Source organism: Nothobranchius furzeri, chromosome 6 (genome assembly GCF_043380555.1).
Source record: "Nothobranchius furzeri strain GRZ-AD chromosome 6, NfurGRZ-RIMD1, whole genome shotgun sequence".
In the NCBI taxonomy this organism is placed as follows: Eukaryota; Metazoa; Chordata; class Actinopteri; order Cyprinodontiformes; family Nothobranchiidae; genus Nothobranchius; species Nothobranchius furzeri.
In genome coordinates this window covers 61,339,298-61,359,740 of record NC_091746.1, presented here as the reverse complement: position 1 = coordinate 61,359,740, position 20,443 = coordinate 61,339,298, and the positions used below count along the sequence as shown (strand labels likewise).

Below are 20,443 nucleotides of genomic sequence, written 5' to 3'. Positions count from 1 at the left end.
AAGGTCAAGGAGCAGGCAGACAATGAAGGGGATGTCCCACAGCTGCTGCCATTTCCGACTCGGGTCTAAATCAGGACTAGAGAGAGAGAAGCTGGCACTGCTTTCAAAGAGGTCTCAGTTGTTGTTGAGGTAGATGTGAGCAAATTTATGTCTGCTTGGGTTTATTGATGATTGTAAAGCCTTACTTTGGTGTCCCTAAATGATGTTTAAACCATTATAAATGACACACTTGCTTGTGTTGAGGGTGGTGACCTTTGAATTTTGTGTTTGCCTAACTTTCACAAGTTTATATCAACCCATTACTGTGAAAAATTCTATTGTGTGCTTCAAAGTGATATTTGTTTACAAGTAGTACCAGCAACCCAAGAAGGCCTCAGTAATTTCAGAGCACAGCTGGAGTTTTACTTCATGATGTGTGTTTTAGATCTAACTGGCCAAATGAGCTCAAGTTAAAGCTTTAAATGAAATTTAAAAACCTGATTTGGTCTACACCAAAGTTTTCTTTAGTTTCATGGACAGAAAAAGATTTAGCATTTACGTCACTCCCCGACCACCCACTTCTGTTTGAGACTGTCTGCTCATGCAAAATAAGCTGATCCAGGAAGAAGGCTCAATCATCCCTCACCCCAGCAGCACTCTACAGCCCTTTTTTGAAGGCACACCATGCTGGCAAATCGGCGTAATATTACCGCAACGGTGTGTCCATGCCGGCGTGGTGTTGCGCAAATTTTGCGGCAGTCGTTCTACCTCATTTGGTAGCAATATTGTGAAAGTTGCCCTATAAACGGCGATTGCACCTTGGCGCAACAGAGGCTAGTATCATGGTGACATGGGGAGTTACTGCTGAGCTCCTGCCGGCAGCTACATTGGAAATGAAAGTAAACACGGGCTGTAAGTTTTGCTTTTTGAACAAAATCAGCTGAGATGGCAAACTGGAGCGCTCCTGGGGCTTCACTGGAGCTCAGATCATCGGGGAATGTGGGGACAGACCCTAGGAGCGGCTTGTTAAAAAAAAAGTAACAACTGCGGCTTCAACCGCAATAAAAACCAAGTTATGTCCAAGATAAATAGAGGTCCGTGACAGTGCAGAGACCACCCCCATACCACCTTTATACCACAATCTTTTATAAAATGGACATGATTGCTCCACATTGCCGCTGTCGGTACAGGATCGGCTCGGGGTCCTTCGACTGCCGATGACGTCACATTACTGCAAATCTACTCGGCTTTCACACACGCGTTTTGGAAAGACATCAGCAGTTTTGTTAATAAATTCTTGCTTGTTAACACCTAAATGTTTTCTTTATAATTGTAATTTGTTAATAAAACATCATATTATCTTTGTTTTGTAAAGAATGTGAAACTGCATAAAACCAACATCAGACTGACAAAAAATAGAACAGTTCTTATATGTGAAGTCATATCTGTTTGTATTAATGTGGAGTTCATCTGTATATTTCCTTAGTTGTTATCTAAATACATTCTTTGACTCAAAATATTGCTTGGTGTCTTTCAATAAAGTTCTTATATTTTATTTTGCCCCATTTCATCAGCATCTACAGCTTTTCAGGGTCACTGTTTATCATTTGCTTATATTTTACATTTCCTTAAGAAATTCAAACATATTTTCTCCAAAAAGTGTTGACTTTTGGACTGCAGGACTACAACCGCTAAGACTACAACCGCAAATTTGTTCTGACCAATCAAAATCATAACGTGATAACGTCACTTCCGTAAGCTTCATGTTCAGCCAATCGACTACTTTTAACGTAATCAGCAGTCGAAGGACCCCGAGCAGATCCTGTACCGACACCGCCACGGTCTGACCAGTTATAAACGACCTAAGGCTCCCTGATGCTGCCACTGCATCAAATTGATGGCATTGTTTTGTAAAGATGGCTTACTTCTAGTTCTGGAGGTTTCCTAGGTGTTCTTAGAACAAAAGGGATAAATAATCATTCCACTGAGTTCTGGGTTTGCCCAAGGGACTCCTCTTAAAAGAGGTAACCAGGAAGCGTTCTTATCAGATGTTGGAACTACCTCGGCTGATTCCTTTCATTTTGGAGGAGCAGCAGCTCTACTTCAAGCTCCTCCTGAATGGGGCAATTCAGGGTTAAAGGGTTCATTCAGTTGTTTTTTTCAAACACATTTGCAATGGTCTCTAGTACGAATGAATGCCTTGTGAGTTTTTATTCTGTGGAAAAATGCTTTGGTATTTCTTTTTCAGGGGTTAGAAGTTTGTCTGAGGGGTGATGGGGCAAAAAAATGGTCTTCCTCATAAATATTCTTTAACGCAGTCAGACCAAACGCCAAACTACTGGTACACCTTTCACTCTGACTCACTCTCTATCATCCACATGGCACCAAGATAAAATTGTTCATTGAAGTCGTCAACATGAGGCAGTGTCACTCCTAACCTAGAGGGAGTATTCTACCTTCAGATAAGTTCAGAAAATCTAACTGCACCCAAATTTATTTCAACGTAGGGCTAGGCGATGGAACGAAAATGTGTCTTTATCAAAATTTCTGACTAACCGATATTATTTTCCCCATGTCAATAAATTTGATAATAAAAAAGTGAAAAGATGTGTGTAGGTTGGCGACGTTCACGTCCCTTTAGGGAAGCTTTACCACCTCGAGTCACATGACAACGTGACTCAATGTAATACACGTGGCAGCCCCATATAGTGGACAACTCTTTGTTTTCACACATTCATGTAGTTCTCGTCCATTTATCATTATCGAGGTGAACTTCTCAATATATTATGATATTGATTCATCACCAAGCGGTATTCATCACTTTCTTTTCTCATAAAGAAATATCTTATGGCAAATGCTAATAAAACAATACATACATAACCCATACTCTGCTCATTAAGCAATCTTTGTTTGGCATACTTTTGTAAAATTCCAAGGTAGATTAAGCACACAGAAAACAAGTAAGACTCATACAAATGGCATCCCAATCAGTCATGCGTCATAACTTTCAGGAAGTTTGTGATGGTCTTGGTTAAACATTGTCCTCTGCCTTTTTCCTTTCGTCATTGCTTTGTTTGAGGGGGGTTGAACTTATCTGGCACCTTTGGCCACTGATGGGATGCAGGTGCGACAGCAACTATCAGTTCAAATCACTGTTTCTTACTACGCTCCGCCCTCTCATTTAGTCGCTCTGAATCAGTCAGTTGTTTTAATCTGCTACTGATTTAGTTTGGATGTGCTTCAACCCAAAGAAAGGACGCCCAAGTTGAAACAGGCTTTGTGAAATTAATAAACACATTCGATAAATGAAATTTGCAACATTGTGTCACAATAGCACAAGTAATATCGTGAGATTCACCTGAAATACTGAAAGGAAAATACCTTTGTGTGGATTTATAGCCGCACTTGTTTTAAAAAAAACTCATGTTTAAAATGTGAGTCACTTTAAAGAGCAAGTCACCCCCAAATAAACTTTTTTTTTGCTGATAAACTAAATAAACGAGTGTCTATAATCGTGCTGCAGACACGTGTAGTCAATAATTTGGCACTTCAGTGCATCTTGGTTAAAATTTAAATATTCTGCCTAAAATTGGCAGTGTTGTGCCGTTGTCAGGTAAAAACTCTGCACCGTATTTTAATTTAAATCTGCCACTGCTATTGGCTAAGAGGTATGCTATGATTAAAACTGGTACATTATGATGTCACAATGCTGTCGTGAGCCTGTGTGTGTGTGTGTGTGTGTGTGTGTGTGTGTATTTGTTAGCAGCTCCGCCTTCTCAGTCTGCCAGGCAACAGCATTTGTTGCATTTTTCAAACATGAAGTGAGAGTGGAGTTAGACTCTGGTAGGGGGTGACTTGCTCTTTAAAGAGCAAGTCACCCCCTACAAGAAACTTACTCCACTCCCACTTCATGTTTGAAAAATGCAACAAATGCTGTTGCTTGGCAGACCGAGAGGGCGGAGCCGCTAACAAATAAACACACACACAGGCTCACAATGGCATTATGACATCATAATATACCAGATGACATCATAGCATACCTCTTAGCCAATAGCGGTGGCAGATTTAAATTCAAATACAGTGCAGAATTTTTCCCTGACGACAGCACAACACTGACAGTTTTAGGCAGAATATTTGAATTTTAACCAAGATGCACTGAACTGCCAAATTATTGACTACACGTGTCTGTAGCATGATTAGACACTCCTTTATATAGTTTATCAGCAACAAAAATGTGATTTGGGGGTGACTTGCTCTTTAAACTTTGTTTTCTCTGTAACATATGTCTTGCTGTCCTGCCCAGTGGAAAATTTGTGCAAAGAGTGTCAAGAGGATGACAAGTAGGCCACTGTACAGACAAGATCAGCTTTGTGAAGCACTCTAACACAAGGAGAGTAGTACCGCTCCTCACTGCTTGGGGCTATTTACTGTTTCCTATGCCGATGTCTCTCTGTATCTGTCTCTGTCTTGTACTGTACAGGGAAGGGATTGGTTCTTGTGTCTGTTTGTCTCTGTGTGTGTGTGTGGGATCGGTGCCCCTTCTCAAGTGCTTTTTAGTGCATGTTTTCCTTGATGCGTGCTTGCCAAGCAGCTGTCGTTCACTCAGAACTCCAATTTCATTCAGCAAATCACAGTGTTGTTTTATTTGAGCTGTCACCATGTCTTTTCCGGAGCTGCCTGATGTTGGAGACACTGACAAGCCGGGTATTTATAGCTTTTTATGATTCTTTAGTCTACTGGTTTTACCCAAGGGGAACCTGCCGCCTGCCAGCTTGTGTGCACTCAGTCTGCTGAAAGAGACTCTTGAGAAAGCGAGCTTTCAATGGAATTCTAAAAAAAAATGCTGAAAAACACCTTAGTCACAAGGTCGCTTGAAGGAGCAGACTTATTTGAGCCCATTTGTGTGTCACAGTGTGATGTTTTGTCTTGTGCATGTTCCGGCGAGTGTGCCCATTTCTGACTTGGCCTGATAAATGAGGTGAGTTGTTACTAGAGCAGCTAGAGAGTCAGAAATACTGAATTTAGGCTGCTCTGGACTCCAGAGAGGGAGTGGCTCTCGATGATGGAGACATGGGACAGGAAATCATACTAGTGGCTTCGGCGTCAGTCGGGAAGGAACAGGAGGGGTACCCAGGATGGTTTGTATGTGTGCTGTGTGGTTTCCCATTTTCAATTTTTTTGCTGTTTACAAGCTGACTCCTCCCTGGGATCAATTCTGGTTAAATTTCTGTCGGTATTTCTAACCTTTTTCCTTGGTCAATAATACAATATTTTTTTTATTGGGATAAGCTGCTGATTGAAGTTGATGATAAAACCTAAATCATACAAAGCTGTTTTGCAGAAGACAGAACTAGTCTTTTCTAACCAATTCAATAAAAAAAAGTTTATTTGATGAATCTGTTCATGTGTGGGTCACCTACAGGTTTGGTGTGTAAATTTACTGCTGCTGCATAATATGAATTAATGTAGATATCACTGCTCCTTGCTGGCTTTAGTTCTGGAGTGCCCTATTCTGGTCCTGGAGGGCCTGTATCCAGCATGTTTTCATTTGAACTCTGCTTCAACACATCTGATTTCAATCAGCAGGTGATTAACAGGCTTCTGCAGATCTTGATGAGCTGCTGCACAGGTGTTTCAACCACTGAATCAAGCGTGTTGGAGTAGAGAAACCACTAAAACGTGCTGGATACCGGCCCTCCCCGGAGCAGGATTGGGCACACCTGCTTTAAAAGTTGGTTGATGGAAACTGAAATAGACAAATCGTAAACTGGTGAATCGGTTCATAATTTTTGTAAATGAAGTCAAAAACTGTGCAACAGCAGAAAGTAGAATTTTATATTGACTTCAGTCTCACACAATTTTATTTAACCAAGTTGTCAACACTAGAGGCTGATATTTTCTATTGTTTTCCATATCGGCCATTGGCCAAAGTCATTTTCAAAAGCCGATAAAAAAAAAGAAAAGAAATAAATCAGGCACCTGCGTGACTAGACTGAAGAAAGGACCCAAAGGACCTCAACACACCTTTTTTTATGTTTTGAGTTTGTTTTATATTTGAAGTTCAATAAATGTTAAGAGATTTATTGACTTATTTAATTTATATTGCACACTGTGGGTTTTGAGTTGTCTTTCACAATCAATGTGCTGCTAAAACGTATATATCGGCCTTTATAATTGGCTTCAGATATCGGCCGCCATTGGCAACAAAATTCTTTAAAAATCGGCATTGCGCCGGCCTTACAAAAACCAATATCGGTCTGCCTCTAGTCAACACCAGGTAGAAACCAGTAGAAATCTAGTTCAGATTTACCCGTCTTGCCTCATGTTTGGTTCCATCAGGTTTCTCTTTATTTGTTGGTCCATGTGGTAAAAAAATCTTCATTTGTTAGCAAGCTCTGCCACGAGACGCACCCATCACTTGATGTGGAAATACACTATATAACGACAAAAGGTAAAGTAAAAGTCAGCCTTATCCCAAGAATAACATTTTTATTGTATGGAACAATTGCGTCTAGCAGGCTTTAGCCCAGTGTTTCCGATTATCCTTGAGGACCCTCTTTCCTGGTCCAAGCCAAGCCAGAAACCCCAACCCAAACTCCTACATGCAGATACACAATAAAAGTGATTACTTGCAAACTTTATACGACACACAGAGTTATACCTCTTATGCAGAGTTTTGATTATACGTTTGGGTGTGTTATGTGGGGTTGTGGACCCCAAGTTGCGAACCACTGCTTTAGCCTATTGTAAACATGTCAAAGATACAAACACTATTTAATATGGAGGCTGCAAGTTTTTGTAGCATATAACTAATGACTCTTTATTGACCCTTCCCTACTTCATATTTAGTTAAGCTGTGACACTGTGTTGTATTTGTGTGTTTAAAACAATTGGGGGCATCAAGGCATAAAGCTCATGTGCCATAAACTGTGTTCTGTTTGTTGCAGATGCTGTTGAAAATTTGGCTTCAGGGCATCTCCCTCTGTAGACTTTCACTTATGGCTGAATACTTAAGAGAGACTCATTTGTTGGTGTTGTTGGAAGTAGATGCTTGCTTGAACAATTGTTTGAGTCTGCTACTCGGAGAACAATTGAGTGAATTAGACCTCAGGGCTGGTTCTATAGCTTTCAAAGCAACACCAATAAAGCACTGTGCCAAGAGCTCTGGTGGACCTGTTCCATTAGCTTGTCCAGTATCCATAATGAGATGTCGACCCACATTGAAACCATCCGATTTGTACGAGTTCTGCCAGAGAGTGAGGATTATTTGAACACAAACATAATAACATGGAGGTCAGTTACAGCTCAGAGCATGGTAGGATTCAGTAGCATACATAAATTGTTTTTTAATAGTGTAGTTTTGCTGAAGAGCCTCCGACAAAAGCACTGTTGAGGAAATAAATGTGTGTTTCCTAATTCCTAACAGGGATGTGTGAGAATAATGATGAACAACGTTTTGAAAGTAGGGTTGCCACGGTAACCGGTGTAGCGGTAAACCCCGGTAAAAAAAAGTTGAAAATGATAATAACCGTCTTGTTTTAAAAAAAACTATATTACCTCGGTGGGTTTACTGTGGCTGCGGTGTAGGCACGGTGACCCTTACCAGCCACCGTATCATCTGTGAAGTTGCCGGCGGCACATGTGCACTTTGTTGTTTACAATCAAAACTTTCTTGAAGCTAAAGCTGAAATAATGGCCAAAGGAGGAGACGGCAGCGCTCAGGACATTTATTATCCCTCAAAGAAGACAAAGTGGGAAGTACGGGCATTTTATGGATATTTGAAGAATGCCGAGGGACAGCTGATAGAAGACGGCTATCCTGTTTGCAGCACATGCAGAAAAAGTGTCTGTGAAAGGCAGCAACACTTCAAATCTCTTGACACATCTGTGTGACCATCACCCACAACTCTACAGTCAACGCAAGGCAAGCTAACGTTAGCGTTTTAGCTAAAATGCGCGATCTGAGGATTTGGGTTGAGGGAGAATGCAACGAGTTGCGATATAAAGCAGCCGCAGTGCCGCTACCTGCATATAGAGCGTGTCACGGACACCCCCATGTTGAAATGACGCTATGCATTACGGGGCTCCCAGCGGTAGATAAAGAGTTGGTCTCTCCGAGAATAACTATAAATTTATGACATTTTCCCAAATCTGCAAATCTCACTGGAAGGACACAAACCGAGGACAATATTTTCCTGATATAGGGTTTATTACTCAAGTAAGAGTAAAAAAAAGTAGAAGGCTACTTGAGAACTGAGTATCATCTGATCTAATATTTTTAAATGATGACATCAAATAGACAAAAAATAAGAAGTTATGGGCAAATATTGGTATTTTAAAGACTGAAGGGGAAAATGTAGACAAATAAACAACTTAATTACAAAATAACACATTTTAGGCAAAATTTAGACACAAACTGAGGACAATATTTCCTGGCATGCAGGGTTTATTTAATTGTGTGAAAATGTAGCACGTTTAAAAAAAATACCGCGATAATACCGAAAACCGTGGTAATTTTGGTCACAATAACCGTGAGGTTAAATTTTCACACCGTGACAACCCTAGTTGAGAGAGAGGGGTGGGAATCGCTCAAAAGTGTGGTTATACCTTAAGAGAAAGGTTGACTACAGGGCCAGCAATACTTGCAAAGTAGATATTTCATCTAAGGGAGGAAACACTAAAAATATGCAAAAGCATTTGCGCAAATTTGCAATAACAACGTGAATGCTGTGTTTTGACTCGCTCTGGACTAGTGAATTTAAACACAGCAGCAGCGATGACTTTGCACATCCTCTCCTGTTATTACTGCAGTTAAATTATCTTTCTGGAGTATTTCTCTTATCCGATGACACCATCTAGTGGCTGACATGCATATCACACAAATAGTTTCTCCTTTTAATTTTTTTAAGATGGCGACTTCACGTTTCTTGTTTATAAATGTGCTTCTGTAGCCGACAAACAGAGCTAAAACTCGCTGTTTTACAAGTATTATTCTCATATCATGTTGTGTTCTCATATATATTTATATTTTAAAGACTTACTTGTCCATGAAAAGTTCATCAACTCTGCATCAGCTGAGGTATTCCTTAAATTTTAACCACGTAAGTGGTAGTCTAACGCGCTTGGTTAGTTCTAGTCGGCGCTCAGTTTCCTATTGCACAGAGCTCTGCAACAAAAAAAGACCTATTGCTTACATTATATCACAGTACCTGATGAGATAATCACTTTTACGGATTTCTGGAAAATCATACATAATTTCTGAAAAGGGAAAACTCCGGGAAGCTACTGTATCTCATCAGCTAACACTTCCTATCATGTTAGCATCATTTGCCTTATATACTAGAGGTGCTGAAAAGGTCTGAATCGGGATTCCTATTTGTAAAGATTCAGAATCGATTCACAAAGGTTCAGAATCGATTCCAAGAACTCAAATATTTATGTTACAGGTTTGAGATGCACTTTTTTGATCATCGTTAGGAGAGTCAGTAGTCCGTTTACTTTTGTGGTCCCATAAATTGAGATGATTTATGTTTGAATCTGCTCATAAGAGGGCACTTGAATGTAATTTTTTCCATACTCAGAAATTTGAGATATTCTCATATTTATTTTCTAAGTTGATAAATGAGTACTCAGGATTACTCATGTAACTTGTTTCTACACATACTTGAAAAGTATTTGACCGTATTATTTTCAAAAGCTACTGTTAGGTAACTACAGATTTGTTATATTTTACAAGGTAAGCAAAAATAACGGTTGCCTTTTGGTCAAAAGATTGCTTCTGTTTACAGTTTTAGAATCACTTTAGTTTACATTGTAAATTTGCATTTTTGGAGCACGACCAGTTTAAAGTCAAATAAAAATGTCCCATAGCTTTAACTAACTTGTACAACAAAGTCGTTAATCCTTTTTTTTAGTTAAAGTAGTTAATCCTGGAGATTACACTCTTTGTTAATACTGATTGTGAATCCATTTAAATTGAGAATCAAGAATCAATTCTGAATCGAATCGGCACCCCAAGAATCGGCATCTAATCAAATCGTGAGTTGCTCTAAGATTCACATCCCTATTATATACACACCTCCACACTAGCAGACTCCAGCGACTAAAGTCTCAGCTCTCTCAGCTCTCTCCCACTGTGCTCATGACCTTAGCAAGAAGCTAACAACTTGACCCACTTCCCCCAAAACCACAAGTTCTTCTTTGTAATTGTTCTGCCTGATCTTCTATCGTATTGTAGTTTGCAACATTCATACATTATTTCTAAACTGCTATTGGTTGTTTTTGTGTATGACAAAAAATTCAGTTTGTATTATTTGTTTATGATTAAGTTTGCCACTGGGATACTGATTTGGTTTGAGTGGGCCATTCCAAAGAAACAAAAACCTGTATTGATGATTCACTAATGATCACAACAGCCATGCACTAGACTCAGTTCAGAGTTTGAATGTGTTGCTTTTTTCCTCTGATGGTTGTAGTTACTAGTTCCACATGGATTCAGACCAGTTAGTGTGAATTATTTACACAATACCGATAGGTGATACATTTGTTCCACCTTCAAGAAGAAAAGCCAGTGAGAGTGCTAGTGTTGTTGTTGTCACACACACACACACCATAAACCAGATGACTAAACGCTCACCTAGCATCTATGGATCTGATTTACTGTTTTGTAATACGGATGTGCGTTATAGATTGCCTCGGCTGTGTGGGCACGCTTTGTTAGTCATGGCTGACCAGAGACCGCCTGTTCCCTTGCAACACGGCACACAGAGCACCTCCATCACTGTGCTGATATTTACTCCTGAACAGTGACCCGTAGCTAGTGGCTCTGCTTTGCGAGTCATTGACATATTGAAGGGTATGTTTGTGGAAGCTGTAGATAATAAAACACACAGGCTGAGGTGCATGGTTTTATTTATTTATTTATTTATTTACTTATTTATTGTTGTGTTTTACCAGCAGATAAAGAGTAACAAAACAAACCTTCTTTGATTGGACATCTTAAAAACAACTTACTGACCACGTAAAAAAATATTTCACCTTTGAAACTTGAGTCTTTCAGTTTTGAACTAAATGATCATTGATAATCCTTTTTCTAACTATGTAGATGGAAAGCCGATATTTTGGATGAGTGGCTGATGGAATCCAGTATTCAGATGTGACCATTTGCATTGCTAATTGTATATTGATCATGTAGAAATCATCCTGCGTGTCTCATCTACTCTTTTGTTCCTTTTTTCTATCTGAAACACTATTGTCCTTAAGTGGGCCGAGCATTAAGCATCTGCTGGAAGAAGCCTTGATTCTCTGTCTTCCCGTGGCCCTCTGCGGAGCACCATGCCTAAACAGCACAGCTGGAAAGCTATAAAACAGACCATTGGCCTTGTTCCTCCATTACTTCTCAAATCAGCTGTTATCCGTGCTTCTTTGCCACTTTTGTTCCGTAGCTTCACCCGAAATATCCACAGCTGCAAAGCATGGTGTTTTACTCTTGTGCTACATGTTAATAACCATGGACACGGATCAGAAATCTTTCCTTTCTAAACTAAACACAGGCAGCAGGAAGAACACACTACAGTGCAGGCCAGGGAATAAATTATTCGCCAAGTTCTTAACTGTCTCCTGTTGAATTTCTGTTTTATTCTTCCTTGACGGTAATTCTCATGTGCCTCCAGCATTCCCTCGGTCCTCAGCAGTACTTGCCTTGACGAAATACAAGTGTGTGCAGCTTTTTTTAAGCAGTTATTCACTCTGTCATTACTTTGTAGAGCATAAGAGTTGCATCCCAGGGTGAGACTTTGGATGAAGTGGTTTACCAATGAGACGACACTGGAGATTTTTACACCTGCAGAGGGATCAAATCTGCAATATAAAGACTTCATTGTAATTTATATTACAGTGTTGTGGGAAAATCTTTCTAATTCTGCATTTCTTCCAGATGTGGTCTGCGAAGCAGAGTATGCAGCAATTAGCCGCCGTTATCGTGGATGGATGCCTTTCCACCGGCCGCGAAGCGTCACGCTTTAGATGTGTCGCAGAAGGGTCACTCCGCAAAATTTGCACGTCCAGTTTATTTTTTACATGCTACATTTCCAGAACGTGTCAAGTTCAGCAGTTCAGATTGGACCAAACAGGAAGTTTGAAGAAACTTTCAAAATGAAATGCAAGTGCAGATTTCCAGTTTCTTAAAGTTAAAGTCCCATTAGTCATCACACACTGGTGAAGTTACATCTCTGTATTTGACCCATCCCTGTGGGAAGTGGTGAGCTGCAGCAGCGGCTGCGCTTGGGAACTAGTTGGTTGTTTAACCCCCTAACCCAACCTCTTAAAGCCGAGTGTCAAGCAGGAAGGCATCGGGTCCCATTTTTAAACTCTTTGGTATGACCCTATATGCCGATGGTATGACCTGACCGAGATTTGAACCATAATCTCCCAGTCCCAGGGCAGACACTCTACCACTAGGCCACTGAAAAGGTAACCAGTAAAAATAACGTCATTACCTGTCACACCACGGTATTTAATGTAAACAGAACAGAAAATAAACCCCGGACATTCCATAAACATTCTGCTGTCCTTTGGCTTCGTGTTACTTTGTGAACTACCATGTTGTGGGGGTAAATATTGTTGCTTGATTGCTTAATATATTACCTTATGACCAATGAGCTGTGATATTTTATATATATATAGGTTATCAACCTTATTACGGTAAGCTTTGAATGTTTAATCAGAAGATTCTAGGATTCTTTGCTTTTTCAGTGATCAAACACACTTCGTATCAATTCAGACAGTCGGGTTTATAAAAAGTAAGAAATTTATTTTCTAAACAAATTAAAAACAAGACAAGTTAAATAAGAAGAGTGTGATGGATGAATATAAGTGGATGGAATGGGATGTATGATGATTGAATGGTGTGTGTTTATCAGAATCTTGTATCTAGAAGAAACTGAGTTCTGGGTGTGAAAAGAATTTGGTTTGCAATAAACTAGAAAGTTGGTTCCTATCAAAACGGCATCAGACACAATCTGGCTGTGTTCTACAAACCCCTGAGGAGACTCTTTCGGATTTGAGATGCCGGGTGACCCTAAGATATCGAAGTTCATGGAAAAGACCGCAGTACGACCAGGTCGGTCCGGAGTCGTCTCCCAAATCACAACAGATAGATGAAATCACTTGCATCTAGAACAGCTGTTTCTGAATAGCTGAAGGAACCGTTTTGCTGTGTCAGCTGTAGCGTGTAGGTTTTTACAGCTTGTCGAGAGATGCGGTGGTTAGAGGGTTTTCCCCCGGTGGCCAGTCCGGAGTTCTGCTCAAAAACTAACTGAATCACTCAGCAAGTTTCTGTTTTAATATTCCCATGTTATGCTTACCTGGCCAATCAGGACGTGCCATGTTAAGAGGTGTTAACAAACAGCCCTCAGAACATCACGCCTTCTTTCAGATAGAAGGTTCTCTGATTTGTGGGTAAGAACATATCTACTGTATGTGCATGAAATTACTTTTAACTCTAAATTACTTCTAATGAACATTGTGTCTGAGTGTCGATAATGATTCACTTGTTAAACCAAACATTACTGATCATAACATCAAAATGTTTCATTGTAATATTAAAATTCATTTCAACTTCATTGAATTGGGCGCAGATTATCCAAACATTAATATTAGTATTCATATAACATTTGTTCATTCAACCATATTATTATTTAATGATTATTTAACTTATGAGTTGTAAAAGTTCTGCTTACATGAGAGAGTGCAATCCTGCGGTCTTATCAAAAGAAGGCTTTGTTTGGGAACATAGGCGGACATCTTGCTCCCCCTGAAAGATCAACAAGGGCTGCAGAATCTTCTGGGCTTTAGAAGACAAGATAGAAACTCCACTCAGATATTAGGTCTGTAGATGACCGGACATTGTGTAGGTCAATATGCAGGTGAAAATGGACCATTTCTGCTCGTTACAACCGTAATCACGCCTAATCTTTGTGATCTTGCGGGACCAGTTGCGTGGAATGCCTTTGTGTTTATTTTCATCTGAAATGCTCTCGATGGGATGGGATGAGCCATTGAGCTTGCATGGAAAATCCGTCTATTATGTTAGGCAGTTATGTGTCTGCTACAAAAACTGGGTTAGGTGTGATGATCACAAGTCATTTGCACCCACTGACCATTACAGCTAATGTAAAGTCAACTAATGTTTTATTCTGCTGTCATACTGGAAACGATGTTCATTTATCAGTATTAGTCTACAGTTTCTACATTCTACAGTTATTGTTTTTCTCCACTTTCATCCTCGCCTCCTCAACAGCTGACACAGTGACGTTTGCAACACTTATTAGACTCTTAAAGCTGGCAGAAGACATTTGTTAAATGTAAAGCTTGCACACACTTTCACTGAGCATGAGTGCGGCAGCTGTGTGTGTGTAACCTGAAGCTCAACCTCCTCTATACCCTGCCACCCTCTTTTCATCCTATTCTTCAGTGGGAGGTCCAGCAAAGGGCTAGCCAGCTGTCCTGCAAAGATCACACCTGAACTGAACAGCGGCCACATCAATCTGCCACTTTAGTCCGACAAATCCCACTCATCACCGTAACCGTGCTCTTGTTTGATAATCAAGTAGTTTAGATGGATTCCAACATAAACAGTTTTAGTCTGGTAAATCAGTGGTAGAGGAAAACATATTGATCAGCCACCTAAATGAGCCATCGAAATTTGTATTTTAAACATAACAGGAGTTAAAGGTGTAAAGGTTATTTGCAAAATCTCATGAAAGAGCTGCAGATGACCTAATGTCTCTGCAGTTGCGGTTGGATCTTTGGAGATGATGCAATGTATTTGGAAAAGCTGGTGTCCATGCATCACCTGCAGGCAGCAAGATTGAATGTGGAGGTTTGTAGAATTAGATGGTGGAGGTGAAATGTACACCCAATCAATTATAAGTGTTGCACTTAACATTTTAAGTGTGCTGTGGCCTGCGGCATCCATAAATTTACAAGCCCGGTGTGGGATGTGCGTGTTCGTGTATTTATTGTGCAACAAAGTCTGAGTTCAGCAGCCCGAAAGCTTCTTGGGAATCTGCTGTTGCACAGAGTGATGCACACACACTCCCAGGTTTGAGTTTGAGATTTCCACGTGGCTTTTAAGAGCAACAAATTGTCTAAGCAAACGTAATGCCTGATTAAGAAGTTCGCTTGCTAAATACTTTGCTATTTACTCTTGTCAGTCAGATTTTAGTGACTGGCTCAGTCTTTTTTTTTTTTTTTTTTTTTTCCATTCATCTACTCCTTCTCTCACAGAGGTTTCACTGTGAGAGTTCTGTCACTCTTGTGCTTCGTCCATGACTAGTTTGATTCAGTGAAACATTACAACCCATGACCTCAGCAGCTCATAAACTCTGTTCAGCGGCAGACAGGAAGCTAGGGAGAGCAGAGGGGATGGCTGGTCACTCTGTGTCGGAGGAGCGGACACTGAAAAGCCTGCAAGACTATAACAGAGCACCTCGCTGTATTCTCCTGCCTTTGTGCTTCTTTGAAACTTTAGGCCAATGTAATAATCGCTGTGGCGGCCCGAATTTCTGTCAGAGGAGTGTGTATGTCCGGAAAACAGGAAACAGGTGACAGAGAGGTTTGTATCAGCCAAACGGGGACAAGTCACTGTGAGAGTATTTAACCTGGCACCATCAGTCTCATTCCCTGTGCTGGTGCCAGGTAGAAGGAAGGAAACTATGATTCTTATGTTTTGTTATTTTTTAAATTATTTGTTTTATTCTGTACTTTATTATGGTACTAAAAGATCTGCCTGTAAATCCTTAAATGAAAAATTCGCCCATTTCATCCAAAAGTACTTAAGTGTCTCATAAGAGAATAAAGAAATAGTCTTTCCTTGTGTGAAATAAAAGTGCTTTATACATTAAGTAAAAGTTGACCTCATTTGTCATATTCATAACATAAAAATCTGAAGTATAAGGCTGGTTCCTATATTCTAATTGTCTTGTTTTACAGTAAAATATTTTTATAGCGTAACATCTAGAGATGTAGGACAATATTGATACACTGAAATATTGCAATACTGTGTGTGATAAATTGAATTGATATGAAAAACTGATAAACTTTTTTACAAATTTACATGAAAGTTTTTACTGTACTTTCTTGTGAGGTGCAATTCCAACTCCCACTGCTAGGTGGCAGCAGTTTTTACCATCTTCTTTCTGGTGGCAACCCTGCCCTCCACGTGACCGATCCGCTGACCATGTGCGTCCTGAGAGATTCGTGCAGATCACAGACCAATGATGATCCTTCGCACCAGATGAATTCATCCATCTTCTGCTGATGTATTTTCATGTGGAAGGCTTAGCTTAAAGTGAAGCTAATGCTAGCTTACTTCGTCCTAATTTTGACGAAACTTACTGGTCAGGGGGCGTCACAAATGTTCTTGCAGTTCCTGTCAATTGTGCCGAAAAACATTCTGAAAAGATTTTCCAACTCCTATATGTGGTTTGGATGCTTTTCTACGTTAAACTTAAGAAATGTTGTTAAATGTGTAATTTCCCTTCTGCGGACCTCTTTGCCTCTGCTCACCATAACGTAAAACTCCAATGGTGGCTCTTTTCTTGGTTTACTTGGAGGGAATGGGACCATTCACCAGTAGAGGAGCTTCTTTAGTTTGGGCTATAATTTCTGGATTCCACTTATAAGTTTAGTCTGTAATGCATTAGTCCCAAATATGCCATTCATACTTGTGTCTAGGTGCACCAAACAGTCCCAGTAGACTAGCTACAATACCTCATCCTAGACAGCTGTTGAGATGAGAAACTTTCCTCCATCTGCGGGGTCTTTCCTTCACTCTGTCACCACTGTGCTCTCTGATAATCTCCTTTTCCTTGTAATCCTGTCAGGTTGTCCACATGCTGTTTTATTCTATATTCTGCTTTGTTTACCCTTTGAAAACTTTAATTTTAAGACATGTAAAGCTGCATCTGGATCACATAGGAGTTTGGCCTTAGCTTTTATTCATGCAGCTAGACTAATCATGAAACAGATTTTTTTAAATGTCACATTAAAATAAGTGCATTTTTAAACAGAGGAAGCAAACTTCTGAGGAATCTTGGTATTTGTGGCTGATTTGACCTATTTGGAGATTAAAAACTAGGTCAGTTGCAATTCAAAGGTAATGAAGTGCCACGAGATGCATTTCCAGTTACTCTGTGGTTTAATGAATCAGCTTTGCAGCACAGAGAATTACTAATGCTTACAAAGCAGCTTGTACTGCTTATTTTTGCACTGTATTGAGATGAGATCTTGGTTTTTTATTTTTATTTTTTCAAAATGGAGCATTAAACAGGAAGCTGAAGGGTCATGCATACCTCCTACTCCCCCCTTTCATATCTTGTTATCTGCTGGAAACTCTTCTGGGAACATTCTCATCAACATTTTTAATGAGACACACAGTCGTCTTCGGCTGCCTCAGCGATCTTTGGCTTTTTTGCTTGGTGCGAAGGGGATGAGGAGGATTAAGGCTGGAGAGAAGGAGCAGTTGGGTGGGATGTGTGCGTGGCATGTTGATCGATGGTGTAGATGAAAAGGGCTGCTCGGCTGGAAGTCTGGTTTGCTCTGTTTTCCTGCTGTTGATTGCTGCTCAGCGCTCTATGTTTTTAGCATTGATGGCCATAAAATACCAGATCCCACTGTCATCGAGCTAAAGGGAGATTAACGCAGATAGGAGTGTAATTTTGTCGCTGCTAAAAACCCACACTTCCTGCTGACTCCCTGAGCTGTTATTACTATTTATCTGCTGATTTACTTTAGTGCAGAGAGCCATGGAGGGAAAGAGGTGAAGGCTTACAGCGAGCCAGTGAACACTTATTTTTGGATTAACAGAAATGAGGGAATATTCTCTCCTTTGATGCTGCCATTGTTTTCTCATCACAGCCATGCTGGTCTGCTCTGTCCTTGTCTCACACATATGGGAGCTGTTGAAGGAGTCTGTCTAGCATATTTATAGCCACACAAAAAAAAAGATAAAATGCAGGGGCTGCAGATACTTAATGGTAATATCTGGTGAATTCATGTTTTAAAATTCCTCTTTCGATCTAATGTCCTACAAGCTTAGAAATCTAGACAAACCGTAGCATCAGCAAAAGATTTTGCCCTGCAGGTCGGTCTAGCCAATGCTGAATAGGCAGCCCGTCGTGCCCATCTACTTTTGGACCACGGGTCTCCGGAAGAACGAAAAAATGAATGCTAGTCAGTGGGTCTAACAACATTATTTTCTAATCCCGTTTGTTATGTACCATGGATTTCACATATGTTGTCCGTTAGGGATGCACGTTTTCCTAAAAAAAATTAACCGGTTATTGATGGCCCTTAACGGTTAGCCAGTTAACCAGAAACCAACCAACACAGTTTAGCACAGTTGTTTGGTTATACGAAGAGCTCATTTCTTCTTCTGCGGTTGCACAGTAAACATATTTTGAGCCCTCTAGTGGCACAAAATATATTACACCCCAGAGCAGCAGAAGGACTTGCAGCAGTTAACCGGGCACTATTTTACCTGGTTATAACATTAATGCCAGTTAACTATGTACATCCCTAATGTCAGAATTTTAATGGCACATTCTGATGCCAAGCAAACAAGCTCTTCTTTTTGAATGGGGCAAAATGTATTTTAGGTTTTGTGAGAATATATGTTCAGGACTACAAATGCGCATCACCAAATTGATGTCATCAAACCAGACACGGAGAAAAGCGGAGGAAAATGGCTGTAAGTTTGTAGTCTGATTTGTAGTAATATGAATTATGAAGTGTTACAAGATGATAAATATGAAAGCACTTGACAAGCATGGTCGAACCACTCATCATCGCTTTTCATTTAAATTGAAGTACAGCATATGTGCCATTCAGGGCGTAAGGCAAAGCGGATTAGAAAATAGATTTTTTTTTTGCCCCATTGACTTGCATTCATTTTTTTCTGGACCGACCAAAAAAGGAGACTACCCCGGCTTTCCACCGGAGTCGTCAGCAGCATGTTACTGCAGCAGCACGTCATAGCTGCTGATAGGAACCGCTGTGGTCAACAGAACCTTTTCCACCGGAGCCGTCAGCAGCGCGAGTCGGCCGCGTCTCAGGAGCAGCATGTCGCGGCCCTTACGCGCCGGTTCTATTTTCTACGCGAGACGCCTCTGAAACGGGTCAAGTTCGACATTTTTGGGGAAGGAAAGACAGGAAATCGGACGCGGAAATGGAGAGAAGCTCCCGAGATTTTCAGAATAAAGAACGTACTGCCTTCCGGTTGCTTTACTTTAAAAAAGGTTACTAACTGTGCGTCCCCGTGAGAAGTTATCACCTAGCTAGCGGTCTCCTTTGTTTTTCAGGTCCGTATTGGCGATTATAAAACGGACAGAACATAAAACACAAACCATGTTGTAGTTTTGTCCTGCTTGTTGTTGTGTTTACTGACGAAGTCACTCGTGTGACTTCGTGCTCTGTCGGTGACAGCTGCTCCCCTGCTGCTTCGCGTCTCGTGGGAAGGGCCAAGCAGCAGCAAGACGTGCTGCTGCTAGGGCTGGGGGTAAACGATTATTTTTAAAACGATTATTCTGACGATTATTTTATCGAATAGTCGACTATTCTAATGACTATTTAGAAAATTAATCTAATGATTATTTTTCTATTGCACAATTAACAAAAACCAGAAAATCTCAAATAAATTCCTCAAAAAAATTGATAAATTCTTACTGTAAGAGAATAAACACTACAGGCCTTCCATTTTGTATAACACTGCTTTTATTGTGTTGCGGTTGGTTATGTTCTGGTGACGTGTAGAACTTGGGAGTGCAGGCTGCTGCCTGAGAGGTGGTAGAAGATGGAGTGTCTCCATGCTGCTTTTTTTTGGTCACTTATGTGCGTGAGGCGAGTGGTCTTACGGGTTAAACCAAACTCAGGTGATATTTTACACTAAACCGAAAACCCACAACACTCTAAATGTAATAAAAGGGAGATCTACACCACAAAAAAGATGAACTCTAAACCTAAACGTAACAGCTTATCCCAACGCAAGAAGCTGTTAGCGAAGATGCTAACAGTAGCTTTACCAACGTTAAGTTCAAGTTACCAAGTTTAAATAAACCAAAAACACCCAGCAGCAAACAGACCAGCACGGAGGAGAGACTGCTACCACCAAAACAGCTCTCCTCATGTCTGAAAGAAGCTCCTTAATGAAGGGAGAAGCGCTCCCGGTGATTTTCTACATCTGCGATAGACACGAGGCAGCGCATCTGACCCCGGAAGTTGTTGTCCGTTGCCGGGAGACGAAGGGGCAAAACAGGAAAATAATCTAGTAGTGGACGGACGTTGTTCCGGGTCTTCGGTATTTGGCGGAGATGTTAGTGAAGGCGGAGAAGAGGGCGAACTAGAGGAAAAATGGGCAGATTCCTCCTCTATTTACAAACTCCTGGGGATGCAACAAGTGGGCGCG

General features: G+C 40.5%; 1 protein-coding gene across 9 annotated transcripts in view; it reads left to right on the top strand.

Annotated features, from left to right (window-relative positions):
- The window catches only part of rapgef1b (Rap guanine nucleotide exchange factor (GEF) 1b), a 63,559-nt gene that overhangs the window by 13,113 nt on the left and 30,003 nt on the right, over window positions 1-20,443 (top strand). Inside the window, exon 1 of one of the 9 annotated variants that reach the window (XM_070552404.1) lies at window positions 4,524-4,683. The exons of the other annotated variants lie outside the window; for them this stretch is intronic. Within the exon in view, the coding sequence (XP_070408505.1) occupies window positions 4,638-4,683 (46 nt within the window). The 5' untranslated portion in view covers window positions 4,524-4,637. Of the gene's footprint in view, window positions 1-4,523; window positions 4,684-20,443 lie in introns of those variants that run through there. 9 annotated transcript variants of the gene reach the window in all.